Consider the following 20,127-nt stretch of genomic DNA (forward strand, 5'->3'; position numbering starts at 1 on the left):
TAGATTTGAAAAAAAAAATTTGGTGTCGGTTTACGCATGGGCAACAGTAGATTTCCAACGGCCAAAAACTACATTAAACTATTGGAAACAAGTGCGCTTTCATAGTATATAAGAACACAAGGCTAACTATACCTTAATCGCTTTATTTATAGCCTAAAAAGTCCGATTCCGGTATTACTTCAATACCGGTATTAACTTTCAATACTGGTATTGAAAAATACTTATTTTTTTTCCGGGTTCCCGGTATTGCGGTATTGTATGCCCTAGTGTCAATAGAAACGTTTTTTGAATTTACATGTTTTGTTTTACTCTTTATTCGAAAAAAAAACTGTATTCCGCATTTTACAATTTGTTTTCCTCTAAACAAGAAACCGTGATTTTTAAACAAGAAAATTTAGTAATTCCCTTTATTCTCATATACAACGTGCGGTGTAGGCGAGCGTGAACGAAAACTATGCAATAAGCCTTTGTTTTTATTACTACTTTACTAAAATAAAATAACATACTCAACAATGTTAATATTTTTTTTTGCAATATTGTAAAATTAAAATCTAATTATTAACATGAATTTCAATTTTTTTTTGCATCTATGCGTCGAATGACGGCATGACGGCTGCTGCAGCTACGTGCTGTCCAGACCTCCAACCAATCCCACCAGTACTGCAGGTTGCGTCGAATACGAGCCATTCTCTTCGACTTGACAAAACAGGTGCTCCTGGAAGGGCCATAAATCGCACGGCACCCGTACCGTATAGAGGCAACAGACTCCTTTGCAACAGCCTCCCAGATTCCTAAGTAGCCCATACACTGCATGGCGAGCACAGCTCCAGCAATGGACAACATTTCAAAAAACTAAAGCTGCTATAAATCGGAAACCATTTCGAGATTTAGCTATAAAGGCCACGAAAAAAATATTTTTGAATTTTTTGGATGTATCATTTTGGAGAAATTCATAAAATAGTCAAAAAGTGCTGATGACGTCATGCATTAGGTGCGATGAATTTTGTTGCTCAAAGCCTATCGATGAAAAAGAAAAAGTAACTGTCACTGTCATTTTTGATTGACGTTGACGTTTTATCGTGACGTTTTGTTGTTTATTTGGGTCATTTTCATAAATTCTGTTCCGACACTTTTTGACTTTTTTTTTTTATTGATCGTATATAAAATGGTTAGTACGCATTAAGAGATGACCCGCTATATAATATGTCCCAGAGCATGCCACCGCCTACATAGCTAAAAAAATTGGGGTAAGTACATTATATTTATTTTAAAATAGTAATATATTATGCATTCATGTGTTTCAATTATGCTTGACTGGAATGCTTAGTAAAATTATTTTTTCATGATAAGTATTTTGTATCATCAGAATTATCAATGTCACACTTTTTTTGTCATTTGAAAATGACCCATTTGCTGGTTGGCACGTAAACAAAGTTTATGTCACCTGTCAGTTGTCAGTGTCATTTATGTTTTTTTTTTCGAGACTAAGGCAAAGGACTTAAATCAAAATTGAGCCTAATATGTGACGTCACTTCCGGTTTTAAAATAATAAACTTTAAAGTTAAAAATAACATGGAAAAAGAAATGTACATGAAAAATAAAAAAATACGGGTCCTCTAATTTTTAATAAACTTTCCGAATAGCTAATAAAAATGTAGGGTAAAAAAAATGAAATGTTGTCCATTGGGATGTCAGCCCTCTAGGAACGCGGTTACTATTTTTAAGCTAAGAGCTAGTTCTCATCCTGCTCCGACAGTGAACGAACGATCACGCATTTCGGATGCCAAACTGACTGTCCGAAAGGTCGAGACCGTACCACCACGTACTACAGAGGTAGTGGGTGCAGCAATGCACCTCTGCCTACCCCGCAAGGGAGTACATTAGTACAAGGCGTGAGAGTGTATGTATGTGTGTAGATATGTAGATAAAGTCGCACTTAACCGCTTTTTTTGCAAAGCTTGTTAAATACCTTCATAGATTTAAAAAAATATGTACATTTTAGTTCTTCAATTTTTAAAAGTACTTATACTTTTGAACACCCTTTAGTGTACAGACTACCACATCTTAAAATATATATTATAAAAAATTACGGTTTTTGGTTTCAAATAATACAAATTGAGAACTTAATTTTCAACACCCTGTATATTGTGTAGCTTACCTAGCATACACAACCGTTAAAATAAAATAAAGTTAAATTATTACCCCTCAGAATATAAACAGGCTCGCGCTTTGGCATACTGTATTGACCGTATAGTTCTTATTCGGAGAATCTAATAAGTGTCATTATGTGTAATGTTTACCTTTATCTATGCATCTGTAACTCTATAGTAAAAAATGTAAACAAATCGAAAAGGCGAAATGTTTTCTAAGAACTTTCGGCTTTTCTCCATCTAAAATGTTTAGAAAATTAACTTTTCATAGCAAATGCATATGTATTATAATATTTGCAGTCATCATTTGTTGATTTAATCAGTTTTTGTGAAATATTTGATTAAAAATAAAATGGCGTGGGTATCGCTCCTAACAGGCCGCCACCAGGGCGACGACTGAAGAAATCTGAAATCTGTCACGGCGTCATCATTTTTAAACCGGAATTTATTAGTTTTTTGCAAAAAAAGTTGACTTCTGGTCCATTAAATCCAACTCTTTAAGGTAACTTTGTTAAGAATTTAATTACCTACACATACATATAAGATTCCATGAAAATGGGCCCTCTGATTTCGAGGGTTTTTTCATAATAAGTCGAAAAATGGCAAAAGACATGGTCTGTTTGCAATTTTTTTTAACATACTTATTATAATCCTGCACCAATTTCTAAGCAAATATCATGTTGAGTATACCCTCTGCTACAATATATATTTTTCTCAAAGTGATAGAAGCTACCGTTTTTCCAATCCAATCAAGTATATCAAACCGACTTTAGCATTTTAGGTTTCGTAATCCCCTTAATGAAATTTTGTATGTAGCAAGCGGAGATCCCTTTCTAACATATAAGCTACTTTTTATCCAGGATTTCCCACTTAAAATACCTTTTAAAAGCTACTTTTTATACCTATAACTTGGACCGATCTATATTCTACATTGTCAGGTGTGCGTGTGATGTGTGTGTGTCTAAGATTGTATGTATAGATTTGTAATAAAACCCATTTCACTATGTCTCTACTCACAGTAGGTGTGGGCGGTGGCGGTGTATGAGAGCGCAGAAGGCCAGGCCCGACCGCCACGATGTGGACAGATCCGTCACGCGACACATCGGGTAGTCGGACAGGGACAGCTGGCACCACTCGAGGAGGTCTTGTACCTGGGGGTGAGAGGGGGTTTATTAGGAGGGTGTTTAAACTTTATACAGGGTGTTGCAAAAAGGGTACACTAAGCCGAAACCTACGTGTGCAGCATGTTATTTATCTAGGCCCGGAAATGAAATCAGAGTGTCAAAATTCGCGAAAAATAATATTCATTATCCATATAAACTCTGTTGGTCACGACGGTTTCGGTTTAGTATAACCTTTTTGCAACACCATACAGGGTATTTGCTAAAGTAGAACAGCATTAGTCAGACTCTTTCTGTTTATTTTATTATGCAAAAGTGGTAACTTTTGCATCACAATGTACAATTACAAAACTGTGAGCGTATGTAAACGGGGAGATCTTACAAATTCATTACACTAAAATTTTAATAAAACTTACCGGTGTTTTATCTCTATCCAACTTGTGTGTGAAAGGGACATCATTAACAGGCGTTCTGTCCTTGTCTTCCCCATTCTCATTCCGATCCAACGACAAGCGATTCAAATTCGACCTCAGCTCCAACGGTTTAAGGTTGCATTTGGAAATAGTCTTTGGTTTGAAGGTGAAAGGTTTAAATTCTATTTTGGGACTTAGTTCTGTGGTTGATGATACTTTTGTTGGTGTTGAAGTGAAGTTTGGTTCCGGTTTTAAGTCTGAAATAAAATGAGTTTTTAACTTACATAAAATTATCAGTTTTAATAAAGAGGAGTTCAGTAAGAGACTTGTTTGAAAGTAACTAGTAAGTAGCTGAACCAATTTTAGACATTATTTCACCATTAAAACATTTAACTAAGTTTTGCTCGTGTGAAAAAGCTGATATCCAACATTTTGGTCTAAAAAATCAACTTTTATTTAAAACACGAATTCACTATTAAATAAATAAATAAATAAATATGTGGGGACATCTCACACACGGCCATCCGACCCCAAGCTAGGCAGAACCTGTGTTATGTGTGTCGGACAGCTGATATATCTACACAAATACATAGATAGATAGATACTAAATATAAATATCAACACCCAAGACCCGAGTACAAATATCTGTCTTTAAACAAATATCTGCCCCAGCCGGGAATCGAACCCGGGACCTTCGGCATAGCAGTCAGGGCCACTAACCACTACGCCATTCGGTCGTATTAACACATAGCTAAGTAATTTAATTTCAAAATTACGTACGAGTAACTTGATTATATTTTTCTTAACAAAGCGGACAAAAAACTGTAATTTATGTCACTAACCTAACGTCCCCGGTGTATTCTTAGCCAATTTACTCGTCAAGTTAGACAGGAAGTCTGGTCTACTCCTGGTCTTGTCCGCGCCCTCGCTGTCCGGTCTACTCCGAGTGTCGTCTGTTGTCTCGCTGATCTGCAGCTCGCATCGCTCGGCGGTCGGAGTAGGGGTCGCGTCGGGGGTTTTGTCTTCATCCTGTAGATACGTTAAAATGCAATAAGTCATAGATATAAGAGTACTAAAATAGTGATTGCGGGAGGAAAAGGGGTTTTGTTAGTCGAAAGGGGAAATTCGTTTATCTTGAATTTCCCCTTTCGACTAACAAAACCCATTTTCCTCCTGCAATCAATCATTCTTATGTCACGTGACAGAATTTTTTCGATCTTTCTGCTTCGTATTGTGTAATATATTATTATGTAGTGGCTGGGTGAGGAAGGCCTAGGACAAGTGGACGGTACGGGATTCGATATTAATATGTGAAAATTCTATTTACATTGAATACAAAATAATAGTATGTCTCCCGTACATTTCTGATATTGACAAAGTGAGATGGCTCATTGTTAGGAACAATAGCAACACATTAAAAAAACTGTACTAGTTTGATAAAAATATATATACAACAGAGAGTTTTGAAATAAATCTATTGTAATGTAAACAGTTTACAACTAAAGAACTAACCTTCCCATCGAACACAAGGCTATATATTATAGCCCCGCTAGCTCACAGTCACCTCTACATCTGTCGAGAGACCGACTGGCGGCACTACAACACACTCACCTTGTCGAACACGAGGCTAGCGGCGCTGGCGGGGGTGGCCGCGACCGAGCCGCTGAGGCTCAGAGTCATCTCTTCCATCTGCTGCCGGAGGTCCGACATCTGTCGAGAGACCGGATTTCGAACTGTTACTGACTGATTATGCCATGTGGTTATTTATGGACAGTTTGTATAAGTAACTTTGTGACTGGTTGTTAAAGTTTTTATAAATTATTGACACATAAATAGTCATGGGATTGATATCGATTGTAAAGGTATTGAATTATTTTGTTTAGTTTATTGTTAAATTCGGTATAATATCACATTCTGAAGATATCTGAAGTCAATATACGTCATACATGGCCGTCAAACTCATAACCATTCTATTTGCTTTGAGGTAAAAGAATAATTGAATATTTCACCAATAATAACATGAAATCAGATTAGGTAATTGTTTAGTAGAGTACCTGTTTAGTAGAGTTATCCGACATGGTATAATCGTCTTCGTCTAAGTCGTCCAACACGGCGATATCCGAGTTGTTATTCACAGACAAGAGTGACGCTAGCGACTGCATGTCTTCATCACTGTAGTAAGAGAGTTATTAATATTAATTCTTTATTGAAGTAAATTATCTCGCAATAAGAGTAGCAAAACACTGGAGGAAGTTAACTTAGTGCATTTACACGATTGAAGAAAAATTGAAGTAAATTGGTACAAAGGCTAACTTGATGCTAGTAGCATTCTCTACCAGTTAACCAGAGGTGATGTTGACTAAGTGATTGGTAGTGCGTTACAGGATAGAAGATTGATTGAGGGTTGTTCCTAGTTAGTGGGAAACCCTCAGGTTGGGCATGTTGAGAGGGTTATTGCGGGTAACTAGGGCCTTGTTTGAATAACGTTCTGAAACAGAATTTCTCTGACGGCCTACGATAGTGTAGTGGCGCTTCTTGGGTAGCAGTGGACAATTAATCACAATTTTAGGTATTATTAGGTACTAGCTGTTCCCGCGCGCTTCGCTTCGCCTTAATAAGTTTTCCCGTGGGAATTCCGGGATAAAAAGTAGCCTATGTTCTTTCCTAGGGTCTAGACCGTATGTATACCAAATTTCATTCAAATCCGTTCAGTAGTTTTGGCGTGAAAGAGTAACAGACAGACAGACAGACAGACACAGTTACTTTCGCATTTATAATATTAGTTAGGAGTTAGGATGTGCAATATGTGCATATCATATTTCTAGTGTAGCGTCGGACGCCTACTCACTTGGCGGGTGCCTCCCGCAGCAGCGCAGCATGCAGGGTCAAGTACACGGTGGCCGACACGACCTTGTTGCTGAGCGGCGCGAGGGGGAGCGTCACGTCGCGGGCGCGCGGGCTGAGCGACGCGTATTGGCGCATGTTGATGTTGGCGGCGGCGAGGCGGCGGCGCTTGCCGGAGGCTGTCACCTGGAATAGAAGTGGAAATAAAATTAAAAATAATTTTCTACATGTCTTGCTCGAAACCTACACTTTCACTACGCTACGTGTCGTGCAAACACTAGCGTACTCGACTGTTATTATAAACCGTTTTCCGCACTCGCATCACATAATATTCTATTATTTATGTACATAAGTTGTAATAATTATTTTCAGTTAGATCCATGAAATAAGATCTTTATTTGTACACAAAAAACATGGAAACAATTACCATTCATAAATCTTATCTGCCGCATATATGTACAAATGGCAGCCTTACCGCTTATAGCCATTTCTTCCAAACAACAAGCGAACAAATATTGAAATGATGTATAAAATTATATTTCGACCCGTCCAACGGGGACTGATGTTATCAGTACCCCACCCCGTACACCCTCAACCCTCAACCCTCCACTCACATCTTCCAGCACAAACGTCCAGTCCTTATCCTCGAGCTCATTGGTCCTCGAGTCCTTGAACAGCGTCACCGCCACCGTCTGATTGGTCGTCACCGGGTAGATCACGGAGCCTCTGTGGAAACAATTATATAGTACTGAATAAAGGTGAAAATATTAGTTTTTATAAAGCTCTATAGCTGCATAATGTGAGGCGTTTGTCTAATAAATACAGTTTGTTTTAGTACCTTTAAAAGGTGCAATCCATGCCATCAGATAACCTATAAGTGAGTAAGTTTCAGGCTTTATACTGCCTATATGTGATGGTGTGAAAGAAATCCGTTCCTACCTGTGATATGCTTTGTGGACCAATTAATGTGATTTGTGTATAACAAACGCATCCACAGTATGCTGTACCTGTGTTCCAAGAGGGGCTACGATTGTGTCTGTATCTGTAGTACTGTATCCTAAAAGAGACTATAAGTATTTGTGTTCCAATCCATCCATCCATCCATATTTACAAACTTTCAAGTTTATAATTTTAGTAGGATTAAATATTTGAATTTTTCCATTCCTTTGTCAAGAAGGGTGCTACCACTGTATTCTAGAGGGGTGTCATAAGTTCATGTGTGTCTGTACTAACTGTAGCGGGTCCTTGAGCGAGGGCTCCCAGTGCTGCGGCTCGGTGGCGACGCGGCGCGAGCGGCGCGTCCATACTACACTCAGCTTCGTAGGTTGCCTGGAAGACGGAATAAATAGGTAAAAAGATGAAGAAACATTTATATCACAGACTGGCAAAAATAATACAATGCAAAACAAAGAATAACACAAAAGGTTGATGTCCAGAGCGTCAAAAGGGCACCAGCCTGGCAAAATTTGGTAGCATTCGAACCCGTGAACCCTTCAAAGGAATGATAAATTTTGGACATCTTAACCACTCAGCTAATATGCTCAATTATGCACGCTCGTTTTTAGACAGTAGTAGTTGAATGAATGAATTAAAATCGCTTCAGGTCCACTCGATGATACCGTGCTTGTTGACAGTAGTAATAGTAACTAAATAAATCAAAATCGGTTCAGCAGTGGCTCACCACTTGGCGCTGATCTGCAGGTCTACTCGATGGTAGCTCGCGGTGTACTGGAACTTGGCCGCTCGCTTGTTCACTCGCTGCAGCCGCTTCCACACCGCCGCCATTGTGGATAGTAGGAGCTGTTGACGATAGAGACCAGTGTTATAATTGTACAACTAGAAGATAGATAGAATATTCTTTGTTTGTACAAAACTGTAGGTGACTATTTTTACAAGCTGTAGGTGACAGAGAAGAGATTTTTTATCCTCATGAAGGAATTTACGTAAAAAGGCGGGCAGACATGTCGGTTCCGAAGGCAAAATTTCAAATTTTCGTGCTGGATAAACCTTTTTGTTTGTTTTATATTCGACGTGAATTTCATTTACCACTGGAAAATGTATAGTTTATAAATATGCTCTTTATGATTAGTAGCAGTATCAGCGGCCCAATTCTTGGCAAGTATTATTTAGCGACTTTGTTGGTTTGTCGTCGACATGATAAGAAGAAGAAGTTGATTGGATGTTATCAATCCACTGCTTACGCCAAAGAGTGATAGAAGTGATGAGTATTTATTGATGATACTACAACAATCACTGAACCTCGCAACTATCAACATAGTTACAACACACTTTTCCCTGCCTTCCTCATCCACCCAAATTAACAGACGTGTAGTATGAGCCAAAGAAAACACAAACTTTACTGAATTTTTTTCCATGATTAAAACAATAAATACATACCTTCCATTTAGACATTTTAAAGCGCAATCACTTACTGGCCAATTCTATCAAGATCAGACTATCTTCCATATCAATTTATCAGTTAATAACTTATCAATACACATAATAATACAAAAAACGCATGCAGTAATCGTTATCATAACTGAGATAACAATTTTCTATGACCTAATAAACTGATGTTTTGATTGGTAAAGTCACTAGTAGTAGTCACTACACTACATAGGTAAAGTTTGGTTCGCCTACTACCAATGATTTTTTTTTCAATTAAGGAAATCAACTGCAATTATAGAGAAACCTGCATTTTACTGATTCTAAAAACGGCTATATGGCTTGCAACCTAACACATGCAATGTACAGAAAAAAGCAGGTAGGTAGCTCACTCGAGAGAGTTGAGAGTCACATCTTACTAAATCTTTGAGGATTACTGATTTTATTCTTTAGTGTATAATTGTCTATTGCAACTTGCTGGCCACTGACAGAGACAGAGAAGGACGTAGGTGCCTGGTGTCAGCTCCAGACTCCTTGAAGCAATAGCGGGAGTGAAGAAGAAAGAAAAGTTGTATATTTATATTAGGTACATTATTAAAAGAGGCAACCCTTAAACAACCTGGCGATGGCAAAGGCTGTGAAAATCTTGCAGCCACTGCCCGATGTAGAGCCAGATGGATAAATATTCTCAAAGCCATTTGTCCCTGCTGAGGGATGTCAGTATGGATGTATGTTACTTAATTTTAAACAGTTACCAAGCAGGATCACTGTTGATCAAAATTGCTTTATCTTGCAGTAGCCCTGCAATATTACAGGAAGCTGAGATAAGGCCTGGCTGATAGGATGTGGCTAACTAACAAAATTTTGTGTTAAATATAATGTGAACTTGTGTTTGTTTGTTCTATTATGATAGTGAATTGGTCAAAAATACATTTTAATGGTTTTGTTATCAGAAAATTGTTTTTTATTTATCCTAATCCTAACTAATATTATAAATGCGAAAGTAACTGTGTCTGTCTGTTACTCTTTCACGCCAAAACTACTGAACGGATTCGAATGAATTTTGGTATACAGATGATCTACACCCTGAGAAAGAACATAGGCAAATTTTTATCGCGGAAATCCCGCGGGAAAACTTTTTAAGGCGAAGTGAAGCTCGCGGGAACAGCTAGTATAACTATAAATTTTATTTAATACTAGCTGTCCCCGCGAGCTACGCTTCGCCTTAAAAAGTTTTCCCGTGGGAATTCCGGGATAAAAAGTAGCCTATGTTCTTTCCCAGGGTCTATACCATATGTATACCAAATTTCATTCAAATCCGTTCAGTAGTTTTGTCGTGAAAGAGTAACAGACAGACAGACAGACAGACAGACAGACAGACAGACAGACAGACAGACACAGTTACTTTCGCATTTATAATATTAGTAAGGATTGTATTTTTAAAAGGTTTATCTGGTTAGTACTACTTAGGCTCATCATTGTTATTTGAGGCGATTGTTTTAAACTACAAATAAAATAAGTAGTAAGTACCTACTAATGTATAGTGCAGGTTCACAATATTTATCAAAGGACATAGTGAAGTCATTAACATAACAACAGACATCAACCTATTATACTATTTTTATTATCTTATGTACTAGTTGTAGAGTCAACATAAAAAGTAAATGTACTTTTATCATTTTCAATAGTGTTGTGATTTGTATTGTGTGCTAAAATGCTAAAATTATCTATAAAACAGAATTGTTATAAGTTTAACATGATTTATGTTGTGTGTCTGCTCTGATAATTACTCATTATTGGTAAGGTGAGCCTGTAAAATTTAAAGGACACCAACAAGTTACTATGAAAAAAGTTCATCAAAAACTCAACCATCTCATCATAAATTAAATACTTACCAGACAGACATATACCATTTGGTGTTCCAATATTAGCATTGTAAATAATTATTGTACTTGACTCCTCACTCACACACACAAACACAGACACAAACACACATACAGCCATCACTCACATAGTTAACCTCTATGAACCCACAACTCTTTGCCTCAAGGAGTCAAGGCCAAAGGAAATTGTACCTTAAACCTGGGGCATGGAAAACTTTTTTAATTGTGCGGAAAGACACTTGAAAACTTTCTGTAGGATGGGTAGTTTTAAGTGAATAAATCTTAATGTTAAATGGAGTTTTTGATAAGATGTAATTTAATTAGTATAATATTAGTTCAGCCTGCCTGGTTAATAGTAGAAAGTCATACTTAGATAATTGAAGAAGATAGAATTACTGTTTTTATGACGCCTTAAAAATCATTTAGCTCCCCTAAAAATAGTTTAGCTCCTAAAATAAAAAGCCAGTGGTTAAACTAATGTTAATAATTTAAAATACAGACATATTACATATTTTCAATAAATATGATTATGGTGGTGAATTTATTGTTGGAATAATAATATAAACTAGTACAACCTTATTGTGTGATTGTATTCTATTTAAGAAAAGCAATGTGCTCTATGTACAACTGACATCTTCCTCTTTATCGTCTTACCTGTCTAACCGTGTACATCCAAATAAAAATCCAAATTACAAAAAGTAATCTAGCTGTTTTCACTTACGCCTACCCAATAGGTTATGGGCCCAGAGCTTAAATAAAACACTGAGCATATTATTTTGATAATATTTAAACTAATTATCGTAAAATAGTGAACTGTCATGAGTATGGCGAACACAGCGGCGACTGTTTTTCCTCTAGAAAAACTACGAGGTATGGATAATTATACTAATTGGAAATTTCAAATGAAAATGTTACTTATACACGAAGATCTTTGGGATTGCTGCGAAAGTGAGAGTTGTTCAGACGAAAAGCGTGTACAAAAGGCTCTCGCGAAGATATGTTTGTCGGTGCAGCCGTCAATATTCACATACGTAAGAAACGCGAGCACAGCTTACGAAGCTTGGAACAACTTACAGAAAGCTTTTGAAGACAAAGGATTGTGCAGAAGGTTAAGTCTTTTGAGGATAATCTTCGCGACAAAGTACGATCAATGTCAAAGCATGGAAGACTACATAGGCAGGGTGAGTGATGTCTCACAGCAACTTACAGACATAGGAGCACCTCTAGACGACGATTTCCTGGCGGTAATATTGCTTAGTGGGTTGCCACCTGACTACGACCCACTGATAATGGCACTTGAGAACTCGGATATCAAGCTGTCGAGCCAAGTTGTCAAAGCGAAATTACAACAAGAATGCCAAAGAAGAGCAGGTAAAGATGAATCGGCCACAGCACTTGTAGCAAAGAAGAATTTCAAATGCTATCGCTGCAAGAAACCAGGACACAGTATCAAGAACTGCCCAAAGAAGTCAAGCACTCCGAGCAACGACAACAAATCTACTAGCTGTCAAGCAAAGGGGGCGAATGGAGCGCTGATGTTGAATGCACTGTCAGCGGAGATGCGGCGTGATCGATGGTACCTGGACTCCGGGGCGACGAGTCATATGTGTGGAAACAAATCAATGATGACTGATTTCCGTGAAAGCAAGCCTGTTGCAGTATGCGTTGCCAATGGTGAGCAGATCTTTACAGCCGGACAGGGTATTGTTAAGATTCAATTGGAAAAAGTAAAGACTATCAGCGATGTTCTGTATGTGGGTTCCGCTCATCTGGCATAATCTTTATTGACCAAAACTCATTTCGCATAACTCGTATGGTCTAAACTTTTTTGGCCGAACCATCACTTTGCCAAGACTTATGTGGCATAAGGCTCGTTTCGTCTAAAACTCTTTAGGCACAATCTTTAAACACCTAAGTTTCGTTTGCTCAAATTTATGTTCGTCTATACCTATGTATAATCTTGTTTCTCCTAATGTTATCTTAATAAATAATATATTAAGCATGTAGTAAATGTACAAATTGTGTTATTTTTCTCCTACATCTCGAAAATCACGATATTGTATGATCAAAAAATCGAAAGTTAACGACCAATATAATTATTAAAAACTCCATGAGATCGAAACCTAAAAATAGGTGCGACGACGAGCAAAGCGAGGAGGAGCGTGTTAGGTGCACATGTTCATCAAAACCAAAGCGGAGCGCAGCGAAGCGGAGCGGAGCGTTTTCCAAACAGCGGAAACAATACAAGGAACCAGTTTGCGCTATGTAGGGAGACGCTCCGTCAAAGTTAAAGCCAAACGAATATTATTACTTTGTATAAACCTATGCCATAGCATTATTAGGCTATTCAAGATTTGGCCATACCATTATTAGGCTAAACAATGTTATGCGAAATAACTTTTTACTAAACGAGATTTATGCCATACGATTTTCGGCGTAACGAGACTTTGACCAAACGTTACTATGCAATACGAGATTAGGCAAAAAAATCTTATGCCAAAAAAGGTAGAACCTCTGTATGTACCTAAACTGACAGCCAACTTGTTATCTGTCAGTGCTATAACTAAAAAGGGTTATAGGGTTATTTTTGATGATAAAAGTTGTAAAATATATGATGATGGTGAGGTTATTGCCACAGCCAGTCATGTAAATGGTATGTATCAGTTGAATGATGGAACATCAGGTAGGGAGCAGGGCAACTGTTTTGTTTGTCCACAGATTGAATCAGATTTAAGCAGTGAGTCTGCTGTTCCTGAGGAGAAGGAGTTATCCATGGCGGCTAAATCTGGGAACAAAACTACCCAGGATACTTGGCATCGCCGTTTGGGTCATCTGAATGCCAGAAGCATGCGTCTTCTGAAAAATGGTATGTGTGATGGTGTTGATTATGACGTAGGTAAATTTGAAGCATGTGTTGCTTGTGTCAAAGGTAAACAGAGTCATTTGCCGTTTCCGAAGGCATCAAAGAGCAGAGCCACAGATGTGTTAGGGCTTGTACATACGGATCTGTGTGGTCCGATGCCTGTGCAATCTTTCAGTGGTGCTAAGTATGTATTGACGTTTATCGATGATTACAGTAGAAAGACGTTTGTTTATTTTCTAAGAAATAAAAGTGAAGTTTTCGAAAACTTCAAATATTTCAAGGCAATGGTGGAGAATCAAACAAACAAGAAAATCAAGGAGCTTCGTAGCGACAATGGAGGTGAGTATGTTAGTTCTCAGTTCCGGGAATTCCTCAAGAAGCATGGCATCCGACATCAAACTACTATCCCGCACTCGCCGCAGCAAAATGGAGTGGCAGAGCGGGCAAACCGCACGATCGTCGAGAAGGTCAGATGTATGCTACAGGACGCTGGACTAGACCAGAGGGTATGGGCAGAGGCTGTTAATACGGCTGTATATTTAAAAAACAGAAGCCCAAGCCGTGCTGTGCCTGGAGCTACCCCTGAACAGAGATGGACCAATCAAAAGGTAAATCTAAGCCATTTACGTACTTTTGGTTGTGTAGTGTATGCTCTTACCGAGAATCGAACAAAACTAGATTCCAAATGCAAAGAGTACATATTCGTCGGTTACTGTGAGGACAGTAAGGGCTACAGACTGCTAGATCCTTGTAATCCAAGTAAGTGCATAAAAGCTAGAAATGTCACATTCTTCGAAAATAAGTTTTTCAAGAAAGTTAGTAATGATGGTGACATGTTCTACATGGTGGAGTTGGACTGTTCGGCAAATAGCAGCGAGGAAAGGATGCCATCTGATGGTTCCGCTGCTAGTGCAGGTCCTTCTCCAAGTCAGCAGGTTGTCCCTACAGAGAGGCGAAGCGTGGTGTCAAGGGCATCAAGTTCTGAGTTATCATTGTCAGAGAATGAAACGTCAGGTTCTGATCCCACCTATGTACCAGGAGACTCTACGTTGGATTCTATGGACTCCGACTGATGTGTGAGTTCTCAGGGTGAATCGCATCGTAAGAGCGGCCTAGATGTCAAAGGTTAAGTTGATGCGATTGGGCCAGCTGCGAGATTGTCCGTAGGTGATATAAAGGGTACGTCTTTAAATTAGGTAACTCTGTTACTTCATGGGAGAGAGTCTTAAACAACTAACAGTTGCCCTCTCCAGTACCAAAGCTTGATATTATAATGTACTTTGATTTATAAGTTGATAGGTACTTATGTGTTTTATAGGGTAAATGCTCCTGTTGTTGTACCTACTTATATTTTTATAGGGTAAAAGCCCATATTGTTGTGTTACTGTTTTGTTGTTATTTGAATGTTTTATTAAGGGCCACTATTTTATGGAGACTGATTTTATTTTGAAATGATTTTGGTTTCTGTTATAAGTACTTTTGTTTTTGTAACTTAAGTTTGTGAATTAGTTTCAAGTTTAAGGAGTAAGGTCACAGTACATGTTATTATACTAGTTTAAGGGCCACTGTTGGAATAATAATATAAACTAGTACAACCTTATTGTGTGATTGTATTCTATTTAAGAAAAGCAATGTGCTCTATGTACAACTGACATCTTCCTCTTTATCGTCTTACCTGTCTAACCGTGTACATCCAAATAAAAATCCAAATTACAAAAAGTAATCTAGCTGTTTTTACTTACGCCTACCCAATATTTATAAACCTGGCTATAGCTGCAAACTTTTAATAACTCTAAATATAAGCTCTCAAAAAGTGTATAATACCTATTTATAGAAACCTAAATCAACAAACAAGAATGTAGAATGTGAGTAGTTGAATTCCTTGTTGGAATTACTGTAATTCAGGCGGCAGAACGTAAACACACGCCTGAAGTGGAAATAAACAGACGCGGGTACGACTCAGGCTATTAATAACGCCTGTACACTCGAAAAAAAACCCTATACAGACACCATAAGTACACTTGACATTACATCACAAAAATCAGACGAAAGGTCAAAGACCCACCGTGATATCATCGCTTCCTGGTCAAACACTGCATTGCCGTATTCATTAACACAAGTGAAACACGTCTGAAGCCTTGAAGCGAAGCCTTACAACGCTACAATTCATAAAATAAAACTCACTTTTGCCAATCGATGGAACTTGTTCTAGTTGTTCACGGTCATATCTATTTCACCAGCACAACACACTGCACAGACATGAAATATTTGGGAAGCTACACTAGTTTGTAATTCACAAAATCACAGTACACGTTTTTTATTCTATTATTTTTGCAATAAAATGACTCAATACAAAACCAAACACGATTTTGGGGAGAAAATTTCAGTCCATTTATTTGACGTTTGTAAATGGTGTTGCCGACTACAATAAATTTAATCTGTGGGCTTGACAAATATGGTGGCAGTAGAACGTAACTTTTTTTTGTGGTGTTTGTTGATTGATTGGATGAGTTGGGAGTTGGGTCCGGGCACGATCCAGGACAACCGAGAATATCGGAATTCTCAGGATGTTACAGAGACGCAAGAAATAAAGTTTACTCTCTGTCACGGAACTCGTTGGGCTTCGTTGGGCCATGCGAGGAGTGCGGGTCAGAATCAGAATCAGAATAACATTTATTTGCCTACTTTGTGTGATAACAAATTTTGCCTGTGGCCGGTGAGCCGTGCAGGGGTGAGTCAGCTAACTTATGTCCAAATGGAACTATGTTTGCTGTGTTCTGTTGATGCGTAACAAATGAGTATTAACAATACCTAAGGTTACGTGTTAAATTAGTGTAGGTACTTACGATATTATTATTTAAAATATTAATGTTAGTTTATAATAACAAATGAAATACTTAATAGGTTCTAGGTAGGTAGGTATACAGTTCATCAGTTTATTTTCAAAGGTCGCGGATCTTTTGTTTTGTCAGTGGGCCATCTCTTATGACCTTTTTCTTTGGGGTCATACAGTATGTCGCCTAATCTGTGATTAACTCTTAGAGGGTTGAATTCACCATGTTTTTGGTAAGGATCTCCTGGGGATTCAAGATCTTCTATTTCCAATTTAGAAATTTTTAGCAACATATTCGTGTGAAGGTCCTCAGCGCGTAAGTGCCAAGCTTCTATGTCAGCCATCTCCCAGATCGCTTCTGTAGGCGTTCGTCTTGGTAGCTGAGCGGCATTTTTTAGTGCCAATCTATATTGACGCTCTATTTTGCTGAGATTAGTGGAACTGTATCTCGGGAGAAGTTGAACAACTCCATAATCCATCAGTGGCAGAATGCAGGCCTGAATGATAGCTAGTTTAGTTTCTAAATCAGTCTTCGCATTATATCCTATTATTGGCCCCAGGGCTCCCCTGATTTGCTTCAATTTTTTGACGACCTTCTCGGTGTGCTGGTTCATTTTCATGTGTTTGTCAAAGATGACACCGAGGTATCTGATCTGCTTTTGATACTGTAACGTTTGTTCTTTCAGTTTCACTGTTGGCCGGTACTTTTTCTTTTTCGAGAACATAATGCATTCAGTTTTTTCTATGTTACATTTTAGCCCCCATCTGGTGTAGTAGTCAATAATCATTTCCGCTGCCCACTCAGCACGCATAGTAGCATGATCAGGGTTTGGTGCTCTGTTGAGTATACATAGATCGTCAGCATACTGTGACAGTTTGAGTCCTTTGATACGGTCTTGGATGTCCCAAATATCATGAACGTACAGATTGAAGATAACTGGTCCCAGGATTGAACCTTGAGGTACGCCGTTGTGTATTGGTTTATCTTCGGTTGTCGTAGTTCTAAATCTACCTCTCAAGTTTCTGCCTTCGAGGTAGTTCTCGATTATCTTAATGATATTATTCGAGACTTCCTTATTTTGAAGTTTCTTTATCAGGCCTTTATGGTTAATAGAATCGAAGGCCTTCGATAGGTCAGTCGATATCATGGCAATACTTTCGTCATCGGCTAACGCATCGGTTATTAGTTTTCCGGTTCGTAGAATCTGGGTTCCTGTGCCTCTTGCCCTTGTGAAGCCGTGTTGGTATGTTGGTTGCAGCCGGTTGACCGTAGCGTTGAGTCTGCTCAGGATCAGACGCTCACACAGCTTTCCCATGATGTTGAGCAGTGTGATGGGTCGGTAAGAAGGTGCCAGGCGGTGATCTTTGCCATCCTTGTGCAGGAAAATGCATACGCCAGTTTTCCATTTCATAGGGAAGTAACCTGTGGACAAAACAAAGTTAGCAAGAGGCACGAATGCCTCGATGAATACTTCTCCTCCAAGTTTGAGAGCGTCTGCTTTTATCCCATCTAAGCCAGGGGCTTTCTTGTTTTTGAATTTGCTCAGTGCTAGTTGGACTTCTCTTCCTGACGTCAGATCGAGAGGTTGGAACGGTGTAGTTTTTTCAGTTCCTTCATCGTCTTCCGATATTTCAGCATCTTTTACTATGGCTGTGTCTACTAGCTTGTCGATAGTTTCTCTTTCTGTACTGCATCCTGTGATGTTTGGAAGTTTAACGATAGGTTTCTTAAAGTTTCGTTGGATGCGCCACATTTGTGTTCTATTGTCCCGTGGATCTTGGAGTTTGTTAAGCCAGCCTTTTTCGGAATATTCTTTCAGGGCTTTTTCAGCTTCTCTCTTAGCATTGTTATAAAGGGTACGTATTTCAGATCGGACTCTGGGATTGCAGTGTCTTGCTTGCCATTCTATTTGTTTAAGTTTATTTCTATAATCTATCTTATTGTTGATTTCCTCAGGTAGTCGTTCCTGTCTCGTGGAATTTTTCAAGGGCGCATGTTTGTCGAGGGCGCTAATAATGGAGTTTTCCATTGTTTCGATGTATTTCTCACAATCGGCTTCTGTAGTAATATCTACGTTAAGCTGACGGAAACCTTCCCACATTGTCTGTTGGTATGCCGCTCTCAGTTTCTCATCGTCATAAATTTTCTTTGTGTTACGGAATAGGTGCTGCTCTATATTGTGTTCGACCTTTACTGTTAGTAGCCAAGGAAGGTGATCCGAGCCCACGCTTTCTACGTGTTTACCTTGCGCTTCAAGCTGTTGGTGTGTTATTATAGCTAGGTCCAGGATACCGTCTCCCTGGCTAAAAGGTCTGGACGGGGCATTAGCGTGTTTCAGCAAACCAATTCCATCCTTAATTGCTTTTTTAACAGTAACAGAGGAGTGCGGGTGATGCTGTTGCTGTCAGCTGCTTGATGTTCCGAATAGGCGTGTCGACAGTATTACATTATCAAAGATTTAATGACTTTAGAGGAAAATACACATTCAAAGGATTTAAAAAACTGATTTAGTTTTATTAAAAAAATTGAGATTAATAAGATTTTCAATAAAATAAAAGAGTAAAATACTGCAATCGGCCATTTTGACTGAAACGCCAATCACAGCGCATGACGTCATACTTATGTACGCTTCACTGTGTTTTGATTACCTTACATACTGATTGCGCGTTACGATTGATATATATTTGTTTTTGTGATTTATCGACTTTATAACACGAATCTATCTTTAACAATGGAACCAGGTTTTGTTAAGGCAAACAGTGCAAATTTTCCCAGGATCGATTTATTGATGTTGGGCGAGTTCCTTGCAACAAATAAAGAATTTTGCTCTTCCGAACATGGAAGTAGAAAAAAAGATCTTTTTTTCTACTTCCATGCTTCCGAATTTAGAAACGTGAAAACCTCTTTGTAAGTTTATTTTATTAGTATTTATCTTTAACTCTCTCTCTCTCTCTCTCAGCCTTCTGTAGTCCACTGTTGGACATAGGCCTCTCCTAACGATCGCCACCCCAAACGGTCACCCGCCATCTGCATCCAGCGGCTTCCCGCTACCTTCCGCAGATCATCAGACCAACGGGTTGGGGGGCGACCGACACGCCGTTTGCCGACACGGGGTCTCCACTCCAGAACCTTTGTACTCCAGCGGTCGTCGGCTCTGCGGGCTACGTGACTAGCTACGTTATCTTTAACACTAGATATAAATATGACTAAGTAGCAATCAAACTCGTTTTAAACTCGTAGAAGTTTATTTCGCCGAAGAAGTTTGTTTCGCCGTGCAAGCTTTAACCATTTATCTCTTATTATTTTCTTGTATGGGACATGTACAAACACCTTGTTGGGTGTCGTTATTGATGTATTTTGCACTGAGGCACTGCACACCACTTATAAACTTTAGAATTCATTTATAACACAAAAAATACGCAGTGTTTGTTTACTTTGCTGTTGTAAACAAATTTGACGTACGTAAGTGTGACGTCACACACGACGCCATGACACGGCGAGCTGTTTTCGCGCAGTATTTAAAAATGATTATAAAAATGGCTTTAAATTTCCAAAATCTTAAGTTTATTACCGAAATAAAGGTTTTGTTGTAAACAGTAGATGGTTATCTGCATTACGGAAGAGGATTTCAAAA

General features: G+C 38.6%; 1 protein-coding gene across 1 annotated transcript in view; it reads right to left on the reverse strand.

The window, feature by feature from the left end:
• LOC105390890 (EH domain-binding protein 1) overlaps positions 1–8,996 on the reverse strand; it is a 34,331-nt gene extending 25,335 nt beyond the window's left edge. The window contains exons 1-10 of the mRNA XM_048632198.1: positions 8,926–8,996; positions 8,210–8,328; positions 7,762–7,857; positions 7,143–7,254; positions 6,533–6,714; positions 5,739–5,856; positions 5,296–5,394; positions 4,527–4,713; positions 3,688–3,941; positions 3,168–3,301 (exon numbers count right to left, since the gene is read on the reverse strand). Coding sequence (XP_048488155.1) covers positions 3,168–3,301; positions 3,688–3,941; positions 4,527–4,713; positions 5,296–5,394; positions 5,739–5,856; positions 6,533–6,714; positions 7,143–7,254; positions 7,762–7,857; positions 8,210–8,328; positions 8,926–8,940 — 1,316 coding nt within the window. The 5' untranslated portion in view covers positions 8,941–8,996. The remainder of the gene's footprint in view (positions 1–3,167; positions 3,302–3,687; positions 3,942–4,526; positions 4,714–5,295; positions 5,395–5,738; positions 5,857–6,532; positions 6,715–7,142; positions 7,255–7,761; positions 7,858–8,209; positions 8,329–8,925) is intronic.
• Between the last annotated feature and the right edge of the window lie 11,131 nt (positions 8,997–20,127).

The sequence above is a fragment of the Plutella xylostella genome, chromosome 31 (assembly GCF_932276165.1).
Source record: "Plutella xylostella chromosome 31, ilPluXylo3.1, whole genome shotgun sequence".
NCBI lineage: Eukaryota > Metazoa > Arthropoda > Insecta > Lepidoptera > Plutellidae > Plutella > Plutella xylostella.